At 40.4% G+C, this 23072-nt stretch overlaps 1 protein-coding gene across 1 annotated transcript in view; it reads right to left on the minus strand.

Moving 5' to 3' along the window:
- PHF14 (PHD finger protein 14) overlaps positions 1-23072 on the minus strand; it is a 677625-nt gene that overhangs the window by 426830 nt on the left and 227723 nt on the right. Inside the window, 2 exon segments of the mRNA XM_033931008.1 lie at positions 4359-4490; positions 18382-18485. Coding sequence (XP_033786899.1) covers positions 4359-4490; positions 18382-18485 — 236 coding nt within the window.

Below are 23072 nucleotides of genomic sequence, written 5' to 3' on the forward strand. Positions count from 1 at the left end.
TCACAATATTCTGCATTTCCTGCTTTCAGAAATCGGCCTTTATCAGATTGTTCTAGACTGGTTTGACAAATTTCTATCTTCTCGCTCTTATTCAGTCAATATGAAAGGCTCCAATTCAAAATCGTGGAGAGCCCTCTGTGGTGTCCCCCAGGGTTCTCCATTGTCTCCAATCTTATTTAACATCTACATGAGTTCATTGAAACACTACAATTTGAATACTCGAGAAACTTTACTAACATATCCTGATGATATCTCGATAATTTGATACCCAATATTAACCATTGTATTACTAAACTTCAGTCCTGGGTGACAATGGCCCAGATGAAATTAAATGCTGCAAAGACTAAGGGCTCCTTTTATAAAGCCGCGTTAGGGCTTTAACACGCGGAATAGCACGCATTAAATTGCCGTGTGTGCTAGCTGCTACCACCTCCTTTTGAGCAGGCGGTAGATTTCCGGCTAGTATGCGCTATAGCACGCGCTAATCTGGTGCGTGCGATAAAACCGCTAGTGTGGCTTTGTAAAAGGAGCCCTAAGCTTTTATGGCTTTGCCCAAAGTTAGATTCTCTCCCTTCTGCCGTTATCTTAGACTCAGGAGAATCTTTGAAAATTGAGTTTTCCTCGTTAAAACTAGGTATTGTTATCGATACTTCACGTACATTTAAGGACCAACTAAACTCGCTTATTAAAAAGTGTTTTTCCAGTCTTCATGCTCTGACAAGAGTGAGAGCATTTTTTCACCAACAACACTTCTCTGTATTGGTTCAATCAATCATTTTGTCAAGGCTGGATTATTGCAATTCAGTGTATTTGGGTCTTTCAAAGGTCAGCCTGCAGAGACTTCAATTAATACAGAACACTGCAGCTAAACTTATCTTCGGTAACAGTAAATTTGATCACGTAAACCCTCTGCTCAAGGAATTACATTGGCTTCCAGTATAACTCAGAATTCAATTTAAGTGCATTTGTATTGCATTTAAGATCCTATTTGGCATTTTTGCCATTTTGATTCTTTTAGACTGGAATGTTCATAGATCTCATCTTGCCAGAAGTTCTCAAAAATTAAAACTTACATTTTCCTCTCTCCGTGGTAAAAACAGAACCTTTAAGAGATTATTTTGCTTTTAAATTAGCCGAATTCTGGAATGCTTTACCGCTTGCATTAAGAAATTTAGTTTTTTTTTGCTTTATTCTGGAAAATTCTGAAAACTTTTTTGTTTGCTAAACATTTTGGAAATTAACTGTTTCAGTCTACTTTTTCTTGTCAAATTTATGTATTATGTTTTACATTATTGTAAATTGAGTTGAGCTCCTCTTGGTTGATGACTCTGTCTATAAAACTAAGTTTTAGTTTAGTTTTAGTTTTAGCTTGAGTGCTATGGTGGCCAATTCCACAAAACACTGTTGGTAATCTAGAAGATGGATCTCTTTTTCTTAATATTTTTCTTATAATGTTAATTGTTCTACAATTTTCAATGAGTGCTATGGTGGCCGATTCCACAAAACACTTTTAGTAATCTAGAGCAGTTTTTCTTCAACCGCCGGTCCATGGACCAGTGCCGGTCCGCAGAAATTTCCTGCCAGTGCACAGGACTGGCAAGTGCATCGGGCCCAAGACAATGTTATCTTCGGGCCGGCTCCCTCTTCTTCACTGCTGCAGGCATAGAAACATAGAAACAGATGGCAGATAAGGGCCGCGGCCCATTTAGTCTGCCCACCCCAAAGACCATCCCCTACCTTTCTCTGTGAATAGATCCCACGTGTCTATCCCATCTGGCCTTAAAATCAGGCACGCTGCTGGCCTCAATAACCTGAAGTGGAAGACTATTCCAGCGATCAACCACCCTACGGGCGTCCTGCGCCTGAACCGGAAGCCTTTTCTCTGACGTCGCAACGTCAGAGGGAAGGCTTCCAGATGAGGTGCGGGACGCGCAAGAAGCTGCTACCTGCGGCTTTGTGCACTGCAGTAGTGAAGAAGAGGGAGCCAGCCAGAAGATAACACCGGGGGCGGAATAAAACAGCCAAACGGGAGCAGGCCAGAATGTAAGTCACAGCATGGAGGGAGGGAGATGACAAATTTCCCTAGCACATATATGCATAAAGTAGGTGCTTTTACAAGGCTTTGTAATACTTGTATATAATACAGAGAGGCATATTCTAAGGTGACCTCCTAAAATTTGTGCCAAATTGAATTTAGAAGCTTAAAAGTTATCCTTATAAACTGAGACCTGACATCCATTTGCCTAGATTTATTAATTTAGTGATTGAATTGTGTTAATTTTGAGAATTTACATCTGCTGTCTGTATTTTGCACTGTTCAGGAAGAAATGCATTTGTTTCTATTTCTCTGGGGTTGTACTGCATGCAGAGTCTTGAATCTTAGGGTTTGTTTGTATATATTAGTACTTTAAGTTTTTGGTCCCGTATTTGCATAGGGGTTATCTGTGTTCTGGTAGGAATGAATGTTAAGAAGCATACAGTGTGCTTTGTGTAATTTAATTTTGTGGTTAACCATTATGTGTTGTTAGTAAAATTATATTGTGTGTATATATAAAATTAAATGAAAAAAAATTGTGTTACAATTAGTACAATTATGGGGCAGGGTCTGGGATGGAGATGGGATGGAGATTGGGCGGAGTCTGGTCCACGACTTAGCCCAGTGTTCTTCAATCGCCGGTCCACAAAATAATTATTTTATTTCCGCCGGTTCATAGGTGTAAAAAGGTTGAAGAACACTGATCTAGAGGATGGATCTCTTCTTCTTAATATATTTCTTATAATGTTAATTGTTCCATATAAGAATATATTGGGGGTTCAAACATCCCCAAAGTCTCAATGAAGCTTCTTACCCTGCTGTACCAGAGATTGACAACAATGTGGTCCATATCATCTCTAAGGCCCTTCAAAGGTCTTGAGTTTGATATCTCTCCTGCAGGTATGGCATAAATCTCAAAAACTCGCTGATCTCTCTCTGAATTGGCAAAGATGATGATGAAGCTACAGCATCATGTTGAGAGAAGAAGTGTCCTACTCACTGAATCCCCTTGGAAGCTGCTTCTCAGAGGCTGCTATGACAAAGGCAAGCGGAGAAATGTAAAAGTATTTAAACTTTCTTGAGTCACCTGAAGAGTATTGGTGTTGGATCCATGGAGGTTGTTGCATTTCTTCTACCCAAGGAAAATAAAGGGGCCTCAGGTCAGGGACACTTCAAGAACACTGGTGCCTCAATGCTTCTGGTCCTGTGCTCTGATGAGGTGTAATATTGATGTGTTCCTGCTTCCACTTAGAACGCAGCATTAAGAGCTTTAACTTCTGTGAAGTTGAAGTTGAATTTTCATCTTATTCTTCTAGCAGGACTCAGAGAATGACTAGTCCCAATGGTCTCTATCAAGGTTCAATGTCAAGAATGTTTATTGCACTCTTCATGTTTTCATTCTCAGTATCTGATACAGCTCCAGGACCTCTAAAAACCAACACTAATACACTAAACTTTCTACCATCAAGAATAATATTGTACTGCTTCTCAGAATCATTAAACTTCTCTTCATCATCTATGAACATAATTTACACTGAGAGGGGTAATGGTCAAGCCCCAGGCATCAGTTATCAGTATCTGTAATAAAAATGGTCCTTCTGCACCATATATGCTTTGTAAAGCTGCTGGGTCTTTTTTTCTGGTACATGTTGTCCACACAAATAGCTGCTGCAATGACTTGATTTTTGAAAAGATCCCAGCTTTGTGTCCGAGGTCCTCAAGTAAAGCCTACACCAGACTACGCAAAAAATAAAGGAAACTTTAACACAACTGAAAATCTCACTAGGGCGCTATCAGGAATCTGCATCATATGAAAGTGATTGGAATAAGCAGAAAAAAAAATCCATCTAAAATAAATAGCAATTTAGAGTACAAAACAAGTCTTGAGACAAGCTCTGGTGCCATGCGACAACCAGCTCTGCAGAAACATGATTCTTTCAGCAGCAGGCAAGAATGACACACATGCATGGTGAGGCAGTGCAAAAGTTTCTAATTCTCATTAAGCTTGAGTAGATTCCCTTACAGACTCTGTTGGTGACAACACATCTAAGCTATGAGGACTTGTTATACTGTTTGTCCTCAGAGAATCCTAAATATTTTTCATGTGCTAGCCCTGAGCTGATTTCTTAACTACTATCTTCCTTGCTCATTTTTAATCCTATATTTTACCAAATGCAAGTGGTTAGACAATATAAATGGGGAAAAACTAAGAACAAAATAAATTTTTTAAACCCTCACTATTGCCTTCTTTAAAATTATAACATTTTTATTCTCCTCAAATACTTCTATATTAAGCTACTTATAAGAGATAGTTCAATCTTACCAATAACTATTTTTTGTCTTTTTGGGCATCCTTGTAAGTGGTGGATCCAGGCAGCCAAGATGGTAATGTAGTTTGCATGTATCACACAATAAAAGCAGGTGCTGATCGTGATTCTTCTTACAAATTCCACAGCTTTGGATGAATACATCAAATGAGATATTAAAAACTGACATTCTGGAAGTAATAGCACAACTTTTGTAAATACTGTTATGAAAATGGATAAAGCATCTATGTATTAAAATTCCAGGAAATGCCCAATAAGGAGAAATTAGGGCTTACCTGCTAATTTTCTCTTAGTCCCTCCAGACCGGCACAGATGAATGGGTTTATCTATCTCTACCAGCAGGTGTAAACTAAGAACAAATGACTTCAGTGATAAGTGGGCTGTGCAGTCCCCATAAAGTCAGTCCTCAAATAGCCAAGCAGCAAACTAAGCCACCTGCTAGCCCAACACACAAAATTGTTCATTTTTTAAAATGAAATCAGAAGAATAACCAACCTCTGTCCCAGCACTAAAAGTTCACCAGCTAAACTAGTAGACCAACAGGCTACGGTCCTGAAAGAAACACCTGAATCCCCATAGCAGAATACAGAAGAAAGAAAAAAAATCATCATTTAGTGTACACTACTCCAACAGCACTGCAATCAAATATTGGATGGGTCCTGTGCTGGTATGAAGGGACTAAGAGAAAGAAAATTAGGAGGTAAGCCCTAATTTCTCCTTCTATAGCATTCCTCCAGACCGGCACAGACAAATGGGAAGTAAAGCAGTGACTGTTAAGAGTGGGACCCCTGGAGCCCTGACTGAAGAGCTTTACTCCAAAAGCCGCAACTTGCTGGATTTTCACACCAACTCAATAATGTTTCATAAAGGAATGCAGAGATGACCAAACCGCTGCATTACAAATATCCACTGGAGGCACCATCATCTGTTCTTACCAGGAGGTCACTGGTCTCCTTGTTGAGTGAGCCCTGAGAAAACCTGGAACCAACTTGTTCTTTAACAGATACAAAGATGTGATAGCCTCCTTAATCCAGCGAGCGATGGTGGACTTGGAAGCCGCCTTTCTCTCCGAGGGCCTCCTAAGAAAATGAAAAAATGATCCGAATGCCGGAATTCCTGAGACCGTTTGACTTACATATGCAACACTTGCCTGACATCTAACTTATGCAACTGCCAGAAGAGCTATCCCTATACCCCAGCACCAGGAGAGATACCACCTAATTGACCTCAGCTATGGAACTCCCTTCCAAAGGAATTTAGAAAGATTGAGTCTAAGTTCATTAAGAAAATTTTTTAAAAGCACTTCTGTTTTCTCAGACACTTTTATGAATTAAAACACAAAATTTTAAGACATTGTTCAGGTTTATGAATACTGCAAGTCTTGAAAAGTGGTATGTTTTAATATTACTTCTATGTATGTTGTATACTACTTAGATTTGTAGATTTGCGATATATAAGACATTTTTAAATAAATAGATAAAAAGGCGTGACAACTGAGAAAGGAGCTCTGAAGGGGCTATTGAAATTAGAGCAGTTAATTGTTTCCCATGGTCATTTTATGCAAAAAGTAGAGTTAATAAGATCGAATGATCGCGAGCAGAAAGAAGTTGGATAAATTAAGGTATAATTCTGAGAATGGAGACAAGCAGAAAACAGAGTCGGGTGTTCAACATCTGGCGCCGAGGAAAATGGCACCGGCTCCTTCAAATTCAGAGATCAGATAATAAAATAACAGAAAGATGGTTTAAACCGGGTTCCAGGAATTAAAAGTGGAGATGGTTGGAGTCCAGCAAATTGCACTGACAGAGATTAGAGCAGAGGTGAGCAATTTGGGGACCCGCATTGCCGCCACAGAGGAACATGTCAGTGTTGTTGAATGTAGTTAAGGTGGTCTGGAACTCAGCAGATGCTAATGCTTCTGTATTAAAAGAATTGCAAAATCAGATGGAGGACTTAGAGAATAGAGTGAGATGATGCAACTTGAGGTTTAAGCTTATACTGGAGACAGAAGCATTTAAAGACTGTAAGGAAGTTGTGAAAGACTTATGCGCACAGCTTCTGCAAGAGGCAGGGAAACAAATAGCAGGATAGATACATATCCAAAGAGCTCGCCACAGTACAGGACAGACTAAAGGATCATCAGTGAGACACATTATTGTGTGTGTTGGAGATTATAATATTAGAGAGTGTATTCTTACTAAAGCACACCACAACCAGGAGTTTTGCTGGAAGAACATCCAGGTGGTAATTACCAAGATCTGTTTGGACTATGCTCCAGAAGAGGAGGGCCTTCCAAAACGCCATATATGTATGTACTCAGATCAGAAGATCATATTCTATAGGTGGCTCTTTCCTTGAACGGAAAATTGAGAAAAGTTAATGCAGTGGAGGAAGCCTGGAAGGCACTAAGAGAAATGAGCTGCAATGTTATATCCAGGCCTAATTTATCAGGATTCACAGAGACAACCTGGGTAGATGGACTCTGGCAAGTGGCTCACCAGGGGGAAAAACTACTAAATTGGTTAATTGACAACCTGGATGAGATCCTGCTTGAGATATTCAGTGGACAATGATATTATCTGCATATGGGTTGAGAGAAGATGGTGAAAAGGCAGGTTACCCCCATCTACTTGGAAATTCTCAGGGGGTATGTCAAAGGTTCTTTTTTGTGGATGAATGATAAAGTGGATGGAAGCATGCATGTAAAGTGAATAAATGGGGTTGTGGGGGGATGAGGGAAATAGGACATATATGGGGTACATTTTGCCTTCTGGAGAAGGCAACATTACCTTTAGGGATGGCTGATCAGGGTTTTGGATGATCAGCATGCATCTCAGGGAAGGGTAGAGGACAGTATATTTGATGGGTAGTAGGAAAGGGAGGTAAGCGGCACAGCAAAGCGCAGAGAGGGGTTGGGAAGGTTCTAACTATTGGCTCTTAGATTGTGAATGGATTAAACAATCTGGATAACAGGAGTATTGTATTAAAATAAATATCCAGTCTTCATTGGGATATATGTCTCTTACAGGAGACTCATCTGAGAGTATGAGACTTGCATTTTTTTTTTTTTAACAAATTACTTTGAACAGGTATGTTTTATGTGTTCAGATGTATGTTTGTATGTTTTATTTCTATTTTATTATGTATGGAAAGTTGTTACCCACTTAGAATTGTGGGATATGCGGGTTAGAAATATTTAAATAAATAAAAAAGTATTGGTGCATTATAAAGGGGGGAATCAAAAAGCTGAAGGAGTGGCTATTCTAATTTAAAAAAAGAGTGGGTCTAGTAGTTAATTAGACATACAGGGAAAGGGTGGGATAGTGTTTAGCCATTAGGGGTGTGTTTCAGGTCAATAATTCACCATTATAAGTATGCGCTGAACTCTGGACAAGTGGCCTTTTATTCCACATTATATGGGGGCTGATAAAACACACTGGGGGTTTGGTATGCTAGGGGGGAGATTTTAATGTTATTCCCAATGGTAGGTTGGATCATTCTAAAGGAGAGGGTGAGAATGCTAAATGACACCGGAGGGCCTTGCTGAATCTTATGAAGAACTTGGAGTCAGTAGGATGCAGGAGGTTAATGTATGGGTTATAGAAAAACTATACATATTTCCCTCTTGCTAGTCAGACTCACACACAGGTATATGGGGTGTGGGTCCATCAGAATATATAGGGAACAATTGGAAGGGCAGAATTAGAGCATATTCAGATTTCAGGTCATGTGCCTGTATGGATTACTTACACAAGGGGAGAGATGCAAGGGGCAGGTATTATTGGAAATTGAACAAATCCTTGTTGGGGGACCCTTGTATTGATGGAGAGATTAGGGCCACAATTGCATCCTTTATGGATAACGACGACACTGGGAAGGTAAGTGATATAATTCTTTGGGATGCTTTAAAAGTTGTGATATGGGGTGCCCTGATTAAGTAGGGAGCCTGCAAGAAAAGAGAAAGCAAAACATTCATTAGTTTTACGTGAAAAATTGTTAGCTCTTGGGTAGTGCTCTTTTACATCTTCCATTAGCTATGTTACCTGCTAAAGCATATAAACTTGCATGTTTTATATTTACGGCTGCTCGACTTTTATTGGCTGCAAATTGGAAACAGGCTTATCCCCCGGGTCGAATGTTTCTATTGCGTAAAGTGACTTTTATTTATTGTATGTCTAAACTGACTGCTTTGCTGCATAATCGACTTACTCCCTTTTTAAAGGTGTGGGATCCATATATTCGCTGGCGTGACTCTATAACATGATTCTTGTTTAGTTTTCTTTTTCTTCATTGCAATCATCTTCTCGTGTTTTTTCTTTGTATAACTTGAACCTGGGGTGGTAAAGGGGAGGGGGGTTTGGTTCTTTTGGTTGTATTCTGATGCATTGTACTGAAGTGATACAGTACAACAGTTTGTATTTTTGAGCTTTTGGCAGGTGAGAGGGTTTGTTTTGTGTGTAATTTTTGGATTTCTGTTTGATATACCTCTGATATGTTGTATATTTTTGAAAAGTGCAAATAAATAAAGAAAAAAAAATTGTTAGCTCTTGAACTTCAGCATAAAGATACTTTGGATCCACAGATTGGTAGACAGCTCCAACAGGTAAGCTCTGAACTTTAAGCATTCCAATTAGAGGAAATAGATAACATGAGGTCCAAATTAAAACAAAATCTGTGTGAATAAGTACAGTGCATTGTTGACTAGATTTCTTAAAACTTGGTGGGTTTAGACCATTATACTGAAGATTAGGGATGCCACAGGAAATATACATTACACAGACAGAGATATACAACAGTCATTTGTACAGTATTATGAACAGCTTTATCAGAAAGGTGTAGAGGATTCTAGGTTAGATACTGAGAATTTTTTGCATACACTACACCTTCCTAGGTTGCAACAGGAAGAACGTGATAAATTAAGTGATCCTATATCATTGGGGCAGGTACAGGGAGTTATTAAAGCGTTGAAGCAGGAGAAGTCTCCGGGTTTGGACAGGTATACAGGAAAATATTATAAACAGTTTGTGGTTGAGTTGGGCCCTTTATTGGTGAGAGTGCTGAATAGAGTAAGTGAGGGGGTATCCCTTCAGGTGTCCATGAGGGAAGTGGAAATCTCAGTACTTTTGAAGCCGGGGAAGGACCCCCTAGGGTGCTTCTAGACCCACCTCGTGTTTAAATATAGATGCCAGATCATAGCCAAAGCCTTGGCATTGCTGCTGGAGAGGATATTGCTGGGATTTATCCATGTTGACCAATCGGAATTTATACATAGGAGGCAAGTAGGGGATAATATCTGTAGGATGCTGCACTTATTTTGGAGCTCCTGTCAGACCCAAGATAAGATTGCATTGTTGGCCGTTGATGCCAAAAAGGCATTTGACAGGGTGAGCTGGGAGTTCCTCTGGGCAGTCATGGGTCAGTTGGGATTGGGGGACATGTTCTGTTCATGGGTTAAAGCTTTTTCTACTTTACCCAAAGCATGCCTGAAGGCTAATGGCTCCCATACAGATTTTTTCCAAAATGTGTGAGGAACTAGACAGGGGTGTTTCCTTTCACCCCTACTTTTTGCGATTTATATAGCGCCTTTGGCAGCATATTAGAGAACATCTGGACATTCGGGGAATTCAGGTGGGGGTCATGGAACATAAAATATAACTTTTTGCAGACAATATTTTGTTATATGTTCAAGACCTAAGTTTGTTCCTGCTGGTGCAGTTGGGCTTTTTTAAATGCTTATTAAACTCTAACAGATTTAAAGGTCAATATGGATAAGCCCGAGCTACTAGAAGTTACTCCCGCTCAGGAAGAGAAGTAGAATTTGGTTCACCTCTTTCCTTTTAAATTGGTAAAACAAAATATACAATATTTGGGTATCCAACTTCCTAGGGATTTTAATCAGTTGTATGAATTTAGCTACTCCCAAATAATAACAACAGATATGGCGGAATAGAAATCCCTAATGTAATGTAATGTAATATGGCTAGACCTTCAAAAATGGCATGGGCTTTGGCTTTCCTGGTGGGGGAGGATAGCAGTTCTAAAAATGAATGTCCTATCGTGCCTATTGTTTTTGTTCAAAACTTTAACTATACAGGTCCCTAAAAAAGTGTTACAACTTTTACTTGGTGAATTCCTTGGTTTATTTGGAGGGGGAACCCTTGAAGTTGGCCCTGAGACTTTTTTTTTTTTTTGGGGGGGGGGGCAAGAGAAGAAGGAAGGAGAGTGGCTCCTAATTTGCTCTGATATTATTAGAATGCTCAGTTGCAATTGCTGTTAAATTGGACCATAGCAGAGACCAATTTAGGAATTCAGATAAAACAGTTTTTCATTGGACCTTTAGCGCTGAAATATTGGTTATGGACTTCCACCTCATTGAAAGATAGATTAAGAGGGATAACCAATCCTTTTAAAAGGCATCTAGTAAATGCATCTGGAACCCTGTTTGGAAGAAAGGGCAGAGGAAGGGAATTGTATCTACTCTAGCACCCATTAGAGAAGAGTCAAGATTAGAGGTGGATTAATAAGAGGAACATTTGATAGATGAAAATAATTAGGGGTTAAATTATTGCAAGATTTACTACAGGGTAATCAGATTATTTTTCAGGAGCTGAGGGACAGACAGTGGGGGACTTCCTGGCACATATGCAAATTAAGACATTTTATACATGTGCAAAGTTGGGAGGGACATTCCCCAGTGATTGATGAACATGTTGAGAATCTTTGGCTACTATTTGGATGGGTACCTCAGCCAATATCTGTACTATATTGATACTTACAAGGGGCATATTAGAGAAAATACTCTTATATAGAGAATTGGGAACAAGAATTGGGATGTACTTTTTCTAGGGAAGAATCGGGTAAAAGGCAGGTAAAACGCCTAAAAAGTTATATCTAGGTGGTATTTGACACCCAGCCATTCAAAACATATGTTCCCTACTATTTTGAACACTTATTGGAGATGTGGGACTCAGGAGAGGTCATTCTTACATATTTGGTGAGACTGTTTGGAATTTCATCCATTTTGGAGTGCGGTGGTAGCATATTTTTCAAATCTATTGCAAACTCCAGTGTCTATCTCTCAACAATGCTGCCTTTTAGACCTGTGTAATGAGAGAGAATTCAAATGGCAGAGCTGATTGTTAAGGTTGGGACTGGCGGGAGCAATATGTTTAATTGTCCGGCACTGGAAAAGTAGATTGTCAACTACTTTGGAAGCTTGGAAAGCTAGACTACAGAAAATATCCATTATGGAGATTGGGGTAGCACAACACAAAGGATATTCTGAGAAACAACAATGGACCTGGATTATTATTATGGACAAGCTCAAGTTAAGAGATGAAGGAGAAAATAGTAGATGGGAAGGAACGGGGGGGGGAGGGAAGATTCTACAGTAGAAAGTAGAGAGTCTTGAAGAAACAATGTGGTACTCTACAAGAATGGTATTTATTTGTTGGGGAGTATAATATGAGGGGGGAGGGGGAGTTGGGAAGAGAGGAGGGTTAGCTATGTTGAAATTTCTGAGAATAATGTAATGCTTGACTGTTATACTAATTTGGAAGTTTCAGGAATGTGTTCCTTATGTTGGAACTATTTATTGTATTGCTTTATTTACAATTTAATAAAACTTCAATGTGAAAAAAAAGAAAAAGAAAGAAAAGGTGTGACAACCTTGGGCAGAAAGGAGGGGACAGTGTGCAGCACCACCCACTCTCTTGAAAACTCAAGAAAGGGAGACTGACAAGAAAAGGCCTGCAGCTCCCATAAATGCTGCACAAATGTAATGGCTACAATAAAGACTCTTCAGACAGAGATCTTTTAGAGAACAGGTTCCCAAAGGCTCAAAGATTGACAAGACCATACTGAGATCACAGGAGGGCACTGGAGTATATATAGCATGCAGAAGGCATCCCACCCACAAAAAATGAACATCTGGGTGAACCGTTAGGCATCTCCCCTGAATGAAGCCAATCTGCCTACACTCTCAAGGATGACCAAGCAAGACTCTTCTCTGGACCATCCAGAAGGAATTCCAAAACCTGAGGCAAAGACGCCTGAAGGGGTACTACAGCATGCAAACACACCATTTCTCAAAGAGATGCAGACAATTTCCTAGAGCTCAACATGGTCAAAACCACCAGGCCAGAGTAAACTCTTTTGGTCAACCGTGCCCTCTCAAAAGGCTAGCCATAAGGAAGATGGATCTAAAAAACGAATGGGCTCCTGAAACAATAGGGAATCTTGAGACAGGAAGGCGCAGAGGATCAGCCACTTGAAGATGAACTAGATCCTCATACCACAGCCAACAGGGCCAATCCAGTGCCACCAACTTATCAGGCCAAGATCATGAGAGATACGAAGAAGAACCCTGCCTATAAGGCAGCCGTAGAACCATAGAATTATGAAAAGTGGGCATCAGATCCATCACCAACAGACCCCACATTTGAACTATGAGATTGAAGGCCTTGGAGCTCAGACATCACTCTCCTGGGTCCAAAATATGGCAATTGAGATAATCTGCTTGAATGTTGTCCATTCTAGCGATATGAGATGCCAAGAGGTCCTGAATATGAGCATCTGCCCACTCCAGCAACAAGGTCATCTCCTGCGTGACCAACCGGCTGTTGGTTCCTCTTGTCAATTCACATATGCTACTGCCGTCACATTGTCTGACAGGACTTGAACAGCTTTTTGTGCCAACAGGCTGTGAAAGGCAGACAAGGGTAGATGAATGGCTCTCATCTCTAAATGATTTATTGACCAACTCACTTCCTCAGGTGACCACAACCCCTGGGCTGATCAACCCAGGCACTATGCTCCCCAACCATTGAATCTGGCATCCATTATAAGAACTGTTCACTGCCATGGCCTTGAGTCTCACCCCCTTGATCAAATTCTCCAACCATAGCCACCACCATAGACTGTGACAAGTCAACCACCGAAGGGAGAATCAAAGGAGTGGGACTGCGGAGACCGAGCCAGAAGGAAGAACCTACTGCACCACCTCCAAGGCCGCAGCCATGAACCCCAACGAGAATGGATCTGTCCCTGAAGCTTCTGCACTCCGGCAGGAATACCTTCCCCAATCTTGTGTTGAACTGAACCTCTAGGCACTCCAAATGCTGCAAGGGAGCCAGTCAACTCTTGGAAAGGTTGATTACACAGTCTAATGACTGGAGCAGCTGGATGACCCGATTCATGGCCACTACACTCTCTTTGTAAGATTTTGCCTATGCCAACCCAGTCATCAAAGTACGGATGTAACAGAATCCCCTCCTGGTGCAGCGCTGCCACCGCCACCACTTTGGAGAAAGTCCAGGGAGCTGTTACTAGATCAAATGGAAATGCACAAAACTGATAATGCTTTCCCAAAACAGCGAAGTGAAAGAAACGCTGATGAGCTTCCTGAATCGGGATGTGCAGGTATGCCTCCATCAAATCGAGAGATGTGAGGAACTCCTTGGCCATACTGCCAGAATCACAGACTGCAAAGTCTCCATACGAAAGGACAGCACATGAGAACCCAGTTCACCCCCTTGAGATCCAGAATGGAATGAAAAGACCCTTCCTTCTTGGGAACCACAAAGTAAATGGAATTAATGGCCAATCCTCAACTCGTCCATAGGAACAGGAACCACCACTTTGAGGTCAATCAACTTCTGCAGAGTGTCACACAACCTCCCGCTTCCAGGAAGCTCAAAAAGGGTACTTTGAGCTAAACATCCGCCAGAGGACAAGCAAACCTCAAGGCGTATCTGTTGTGAATCACCTCTTAACACCCACTGATCTGAAGTTATTTGGGTCCACCCCCAATAAAACTCCTGAAGCCTCACGCAGACTGGAACGGGGGAAAGGACTCAAACACATTCACTGGGACAGAGTACGGTACCGGATTTCAAGAAAGGATTGGACAAATTCCTGCTGGAAAAAGGGATAGAGGGGTATAGATAGGGAGCTACTGCGCAGGTCCTGGACCTGTTGGGCCGCCGCGTGAGCGGACTGCTGGGCATGATGGACCTCGGGTCTGACCCAGTGGAGGCATTGCTTATGTTCTTATGTAAGGGCGGCAGGTACTGAAGGAGACACCAGCCGAATCACAGCCTCCATGGTGGCCACCCCAAAAGGTCTGTATACACTGAAAAAAAAAATGACCTCTCGAGCCTAAGGTCCCTCGACCAGGCCTATAATGATGTATCTCACAAGGGCCTCCTCTTATCGCTGAACCTCTACCAGCCAGCAAAGGCTTGTCCTCCAGTAACTGAATCACCCAAACATATCCAACTCTTCCCCAAACAGAAAGGAGCCATTGAAGAGAAATCGAATGAGCTTATACTAAGAAATGGAGTCCACCAACCAGCCACGAAGGCACAAGATCCTCCTGGCAGCAACTTCTAATGTCATGCTCTTTGTCAAAGAACAGAGAAGGTCATGTATCGCATCCAAATGATACGAAGGCTCCATCTCTATCTTTGCTAGCTCTTGATTCACTAGAGCCCAGTCCTCAGAGTCCCTATCTAACACGTGCTCTGTCTACCAGAAGCAAGATCTCACCACCAAGCCTCCACAAGTAACAGCCTGAACTGAGAGAGTGGACACTTTGAAACTCTACTTCAGTAAGGATTTGATCCAACAATCTTGCAAATCCTTAAGAACTGAGTTGCCATCACAGGAACTGTATTCTTCTTTGCAATAACTGAAACCATCACATCCACCACCAAGGGGGCCACTAGGTGTCTTTGTCTGACTCAGGGATAAAATACAAGCGCACCATGGATCTAGCCACCCGAAAGAGATGGTCCAGGAATTTCCACTGCGCCGGACTCACATCCCTGATATCCTAATGAATAGGCAAGGACTTGGAACTCTATGAATACTCTGAAGGAGTGGATCCACCATGCAAAGAGCCTCCTTGGGCTTCTTGTCAATGCAACACTGATGTCACCTAATCAATGAGCTCTTGGAGTTCCTCTCTGTGAAAAATATGTATTACTGAGGAATCTTCCCCCAATGGTGGATCACCCATTCAACCCTCAGGCATCCCTGACTCCGATATCCCCCAAGGGAGACCTCCAGAGGACTCCTGATCTTCTCCAGACTCCATGTCTTCATCTAAACAATATCCTTCTCCCAGGACAAATGCTGTCATTTGAGAGGTGGAAGACGGGGAAGTGTGAGACACCAGAGCAATAGCAGAGACCCCTGTCTGTCCCCCCAAACTAGGAAAGACCTCTGAAGAAAGCTTTGTACATAGTCAATATAAAATCTGGGGACAACCCTACCAAGGGAACCACCACTGAAATGGAAACCTGTACCCATGCAGCAGAGGAAGGTTATGGTTTAGTATTGGACCCCAATCCAATACTGAGCCAGAAGCCATTGCCAAACAGTGGCCATTCCCGCCAAAACAAAAGAAGCCATTTCAAACTGCCCTGCCACCGTGGCACTAGGGGAATCCCTGCAACTACCTACAACCTCGGTGGAAAAGGAATCCCCACAGTTTGCCACAGCCATGGCTGAAAGGGAATACACATGCTTTCTGTCCGACACAGCGAAAAGGGAATCACCTGAGTTTCCAGCAGTCAAGGTGGTAAGAGCTTCCCAGTAGTTAGAGAAAACCCCACCCCCCAGAGCAGTCTCAGACTCTGACCGACCAACAGCCTCCAACACTGCACAAAACGTGCAGACACTGGACGCTTCCATTCCTCGACGGAAGCAGTCTGAACACCGCCGGAACTACTCACTGCTCATTGCTGCGCAAAGAAATAAACAACAACCATTAGGGAGAGCCGGCCCTAAGGCTCAAAGTAAATCACGTGGCTCACTTTCTCTGTTTGTTTTGAGGGTTTTGTAACAAGGGCTGAGCACAGCACACACACACAGGTGTCCTCATGAATCATGCACTTCTTTTTTCACTAAAATCAAAGGGTAAACCCCAAAGACTCTCTAAGCTGGTGTCAGAGCAATAAGGCAGACAGCAACAGCAGAGGCATCTCTAAGAAATTGGGGAGGTAGGGAAAGGGGAGAGGGACTCGACCACCTGAGTGTAACACCCCTGAGGTTAAGAAGAAATCCTCATGAGCCCCTGCCTCCGTCCAGTCATACACTGGAATTAGTACTGGGATGGCAGATTTTTTTTTTTTTAACCAGGCCTACATAGACTGGGACTGCACAGACTTACCACTTCCGCCTGCTAGAGACTGAGAAGAGACTAACTCTATGGGGACTAAACAGCCCACTTATACTTATCACTGAAGTCATTTGTTCTCAGTCTCCACCTGCTGGTAGAGGTGCGTAAACCCATTCATCTGTGCCGGTCTGGAGGAACCTATAGAATTTGTTTATTCAAAGATGACAGATTGGAGCTGCAATCATGATTTTAATCCCAATCAAACACTAAATAAAATTTCAGATATATTTGTGCCATTTTGTCCTTCTTGTTTCCTATGGTGTTACTATACTATAGGCTTTTAAATTGGTTCTTAATATAAAGATGAGATTTGGATAAAAGTCAACCACATAAGAATTCACGATAATGAAATAAGATTGACTCTGATCAGCTCTATGACAAATTATTTATTTGGATATTACCATAAATATTAGATTAAAAAAGCAACATTTCTGGATCATGTCTTTTTTTATGGAAGGAATTACCTGGTCTTCATCGCATGGATTCTATTCACTTTATAAAACTTTTTAAAGCCCAATATGAAATTAAAAACAAGATAACGTTCCTAAAACTGTAGGCCTGTTTACGAAAAGCCAAGAAAGTGTGAATTAAAGGGGACAAATATTTGTCAGCTAGCCTTGACGGTCCCTGGGTACAAAGTATCATGCCCCAAGACCACATTTGTACCCAACTATTATCTTGGTTGTGAAATAGACAGGAGGAAAAGAGGGCTGGATTGCTAGGAAGCAGAAGACAGCTATCCAAATAAAGGAATAAAAAAGTTTGTCTACGTAGGAGTAGAAGGCTGTGTTTATTTTTTTTATAAATGTTACAAAAATGTCTGCTTTTTTTCTATGTAAGGGTTCTCTATTTAAACAAAAATCATATAAAGTCACTATTATAGGCGTCTCAAGATCCACAGTGCTTTAAGGTGGCAAATCTATAAGAGGGCCATTTGTTTAGGTACCCTGAGGTCGTGCAGTGATAGCCTATTCTACAAGAGCATCTGAGTGCACAGATTCAATTATAGGATACTAGCATAACCCAGCACTGATGCACCTATACATACCCAACATGGCATAAGCATGGTTGCATGTATGCAGCAGGGGTGCTTGTAACTGACAGTATATGTGTGACTGCCTGCCCATGTCCCTCCATGCATTTAACTGCAGTGAAATGTAGCGCTCCCTTATGCAATAGTGCTTGGTAGCCCTGCTGCCACTTATGCGTATAACTGCACTTATCATGAATTGCTATTATTCTGTAAATGTATGCACCCAGTTATAGAATTTTCCTTTAAGTGAGTAAAGCTAATATGCCTCGTACAGGTAAACATTATGGGGTAGATATTCATTCAACAGTAGTGAGTGGGTTTTTAAAATTTATTTTTAAGTTACCACCGATGTTATCCCTGGATATTCAATGATAGGCCATGTACGACCTCCAGTACTGAATACCCGATTTATGCAGCTGGCTCTATCTTATGCAGTTCTAATATTTAGCATTTAAGCGACAATACATGGTCGTTTCACTAACGTAGTTAAGTGCTCAATATCGGCCCTTAACTACACCCACAAAATAACCGGTTTTCACTTTAGCAGTAACCAGTTAAGTGCCAATCAATATGACCAAAAAGCCCTGCACAAGAGATATAACCGGCCAGGAGTCGGTTATGGCCAGTTAAATCACTTTGACTATTGAACCCTACGTACACAGTGGCAATGATATCCCATTAATTATATAATGAATGGGTAAATAAAATGATCAGCTGTATTTCTGTGTATAAATATTTATCTACACTCACACACAGACATAGATAGGGAGAAGCTAATGTATACATCATTATATTAACTTGCCTATAAAGCACTGCCGGTAGTATGGTTGTTTTTTGCATTCCTCCTTCTTTTTTGCTTGGTTTTCGCTCCTTGGGTGCACGCAAAATTCCTGGTATATTCATCTTCTAAAGATTTAAAGAAATGTGGTTTATAACGTTTTGTAGAAAAATATTTAAATGACACATTTAGCACCAGGCAGACATTTAATCTATCTGGTTCATATGCAATAATAAAATATGCAACAGACAGCTAGCGAAGAAGCAAAAGCAAACACATATGCTTCCATGAAGAAATATTGAAATATATTAACACCCCCTTTTGTAATGTTTGTGCACTTTCACAGTCAACAGACAAGAACAGGCTGGCTGCAAGGTTAGAGAGAAAAAGGAACCTAATAAATTTGATATTGGGATATTTAAGCAGTTTATTTTCTTCAACACTCCTACTATATTGGTGCTCCATAGGTTAATTAGAAAAAATTATCTTATTGGACCAAACTCTCCACAAAGCAGACAAGATTCTCTTTGGGCTTCCACTAATCTGCTGTATGCTAGCTTTTTAGACAGCAACCATCTATCAAAGTCATTTCACAATGGCCCTATGGGTCTGCATCTGTTCAACCAACTGGAAAAAAATGTCTTGCAAGCTGTGCAAATGAATTCTACTTGTGCTGTGTTTTTGTTTTGGGTTTGTTTTTGTTTTTTTTTAGAAGGGGGAAGGAGGCTCATGGCTTGCACCAGGAAAGAAATTAGTAAACAATTTTTGTACCCCAATTTAAAAGGGGTAAATGGTGGGGTTTGTTGTATAATCTTTATCTATGGCTTAACATATGCTTTATGTAGTGGCAGGTACTAAAAATGATACCTGTATGGATTTCTGCAGGAAGCTATGAAAGATTCTTCCAGTCTGGCATGAACAATGAAATTCTATGCAGACTGATAAAAACATTGGAACTATCTATTGTAGCAATCAAGTATAGTTTTCTTTATAAATAGAACAGCATAATCCCACAGAAAGCTACTTCAGTCTATCTCTGACATAAGTCCATTTATACAAAGTTATTTTCTTTCCTATTAAAAATGGGACTATAAACTGAAGGCTTAAAATTCATCACAAACCACTCACGTTCAGGTAACTGATAAATGTGAATCACAGGCACTCTTAATTTAATTCCTACTCTCTATAGCATGCTAGAAAGCCCTTTTAAAAAAAAAATAATAATAATAAAGATATCCTGTATTAGTTAGCAATTTCTACTCTCCACAGCATTCTGAGGAGCCTCTTTATTTTGAGATAGATATGTCCTTTGTTTAAAGCATAGACTGCCCTAAGGTCCTGCATAAAACAAAAATACAACATATATATTCTACACGTTACAATTTGAAACATGAGGCATATCTCATTTCTACAGAAAATTTGGCCAGAGCTACACATTACATTTGCCAATATTAGAGGAACTAGGAAAAATACTAAATACTAAAATAGTAAACACTCTTTGGGGCCTTTTTTCCCTTTGCTTACAATACAAAAGACTCCTCTAATCTCAAGCCTTGAAGCATATAAAGCTAGCAAGGTAATAGATGCAAACAAGTAGAACTACCCAAAATTCAATTAAAACTGTGTATATACTCCTGCCAAGATGAACATGGTACAGAAGAAAGGCATCAGATTATTATTACATAAAATCTGCTTCCATAGTCATGGAAAATGTACAGAATGAACAGCAGTCACGTAATGTGCCTTAACACTGGAAACTATGAGCGGGCCCTAAGTTTGAGGCTGCATTTAATTTAGAATATTTAATCAAAATGTTCCTTTTCATTCCTCAACCAACCTTTTATCCTCTAAACTCTTTATTTTTACCTTAATTGTTCTCCTATCCCATTCTGAAATGTATTTCTTTCTTCTTTCCTTTTGTTCCTGTTTATTTTTTGTCATTTTTGTACTTTTCTAATTGTTTGTTTCAAATTTACTTTTACCCTATTTTATCATTTGTACATCGCTTAAGAAATAGATAAGCGATTTAATCAAATTTTAATGAAAACTTGATTTTTGAGTTAAAGACAACTGCCCCTTAGGGTTTGAATGAGGATGCCAGGTGGTTGGTTGTAGCAGTTTAAAGAAAGATATGCTCAGCTTTTTTGTCAGGGTGGTAGCTTGAGGTTTTGATTGTACACAAATAATGTTTATCTGTTTCTTAATAAAATGCCCAGTTTGATCGCGTAGAACATCTTTTGATGGTAAGGAGTGATCTGAAAAAAATGTGAGTGGGAGAAAAAGAGGAAAAAAGATGGCTGGTAATAATTTTATTTTCTGGCGGAGCGTAACTAAGATGGCGGCCTGATGGTCTCCCAGAGACGCCATTGGCCCTGCAACAAGTTTCTTTTTCCTGTTACCGGATGGTAAAATGCAAATCTAAAGTCCGGGTGTTACCGGACGAAACTCCTTTACCTACAGGCCCAATGGATGCCTTTGTGGAGCACAGCTCCGGAACGCGACAATCGGAGATATTCACGGCTGGAGAGACTGCGCGAACTGAGGCGCGAGATCTCTCCTTCGAGGGCGTCACACTATCCTCCGACAAGCGTAGTCCACCCAGCTGTTCTGGTGCGACGGGATAGTCTTTTTGGATGAGCTGGCCCGGGAATCCTTCTTGCTGGTCCCACCAAGCGGGAGGACCGACTCTGGTAGGGGGGTAAGAGGAGGTATTAACTTCTTCCCAGTTGGTGATGGAAACACAGCAAACTCAGGAAGATTTCTCTACAACTGAGGCGGTTCTGGATCTTTTGGGCACTGCACGGAGCTCTGGAGCAGAAGTAGTTCCCTTACAGAGGCCTAAGGTTATCACAATGGAAACTATATGGGATGTGATATCTAATATGCAATCTTTTCTAGGGAATCAAATCCAGCAACTTTCCACGAGATGTACTACAGTACTTTCAGAAAATCTGGAACTTAAGACCAAGGTAACATCTTTAGACAGTAAAGTGACTGAATTGGAGACTAAGACAAAATCCTTGGAATTACAAGCTTTAACTTGGGCTAAAGACAGTGCTAGTTTGCACTTCAAGCAAGAAATGATGGAAAATTCTATTAGGAGATGCAATCTCCGGGTTATTAACTTTCCTAAAGTTCATACTACAACTGCCTTAGTAATGTTTAAAAGATATTTGAATGAAATTCTGAAAGTGCCTGAAACCTCATACCCACCTCTCTCAAAAATTTATTACCTTCCTACAAAAGCTAAATCTCAAAATCCTAACCAGCAGAATGTTTCTGCTGATAGTTTGGATCTGACGAACTTCAAAGAGAGGTCGGATATAGAGGTTCAGGTTTCAGCTACATTAATTGTACAGTTTGCTATTGACTCTGATAGAGAATGGATGCTTAAGATGTTTTTTAAATATAAAGATGTTCCTTTTTTGACTAATACCATAAGAATGTATCCAGATGTTTCTCGCTCCACCCAAAAGAGAAGGAAACAATTTCTCATTTTGAGACCTCAGGTAGTTTGTTTAGGGGCAACTTTTGCTCTAAGATACCCCTGCAAGTGCGTATTGGTATATAAAGAAAATAGATATGTTTTATATGAACCGCAACAGCTGTCTAAATTTATTTCGGCTAGAGAACAGCCTGTATCTAATTCATGAGTTTTGCTGATTTCCAAGATAGCTCAGGAAAAGAATTGTTCTAACAGCAGTCAGACCTCTATTCTTTAATTTCATTTGACTTAATTTCCTATGTTTTATTTCAGTTTTATTTTAGCTATGCCCTCCAGAATATAGTGGACTAACTATACTTTGTAATAATAAGGAGATGACTTTGAACAATTTGGTATATTATAATTTTATTTTACATTGTATTTTTCTTGTTTGACTTGTAAGAATGTCAATTATTAAAACTATAAATAAAGAATTATAATAATTTTATTTTCTGTTTTGCGATTGCAATATGTCAGATTTGAAATGTGTATCCTGCCAGAGCTGGTTTTGTAACCCTATACTTCTACTAAGACTAAGGGGTACTTGTATTAAGGTGCACATTTAACATGCAGTAAATTGGTTAGCGTACCTTAATAAAAGGACTCCTAAGTATCTTAATAAAAAATTTGGCCCCTGACTTAGCCTAAGTTTTAGATTTTGGCCCCTTATGTAATTGAGTTTGACACCCCTGGTGTACAGTGCGCTTTGTGTTTTTTTAATTTTGTGGTTACCATTATGTATTAATAAGATTATATTGTGTGTATATGAAAAATGGATGGAATAAATTGCATTACAATTATTACAATTATTATGGGGGTGGAGTCGGGGGCAGAGTTTGGGTGGGTCAGGAACAGATCTGGTACGGAGCTTGGGCAGGGGTATTCAGTTGGTATCTGTTAGGCTTAGGGGGTACTTGGCTTGAAAGGTTTGAGAAACATTTACCTAAAGGATGTAGTTCAGATAGCAAAGGAGTATCACATTGTGGAAGCCATGGCTCCACTATAAAGGCAATCTCTGTCTTTATCACCTATTAAATCCCTCATTAAAATGTTTTATTACATACCAACCTAGCACTACAATAAAAACATGGAACTGGTGTAGGAAGTGCTGCAAAGGCACTACAAGGAATTAAACTTAAATGAGTGATGAATCTTGTGCCATTCTACCCTCTCAATCTAGATGAAATTGCTGCATTTTCAGTGGAAAGTTGATTAAGCTAGTATGCCTCAA

Source organism: Geotrypetes seraphini, chromosome 2, assembly GCF_902459505.1.
Source record: "Geotrypetes seraphini chromosome 2, aGeoSer1.1, whole genome shotgun sequence".
Taxonomy (NCBI): domain Eukaryota; kingdom Metazoa; phylum Chordata; class Amphibia; order Gymnophiona; family Dermophiidae; genus Geotrypetes; species Geotrypetes seraphini.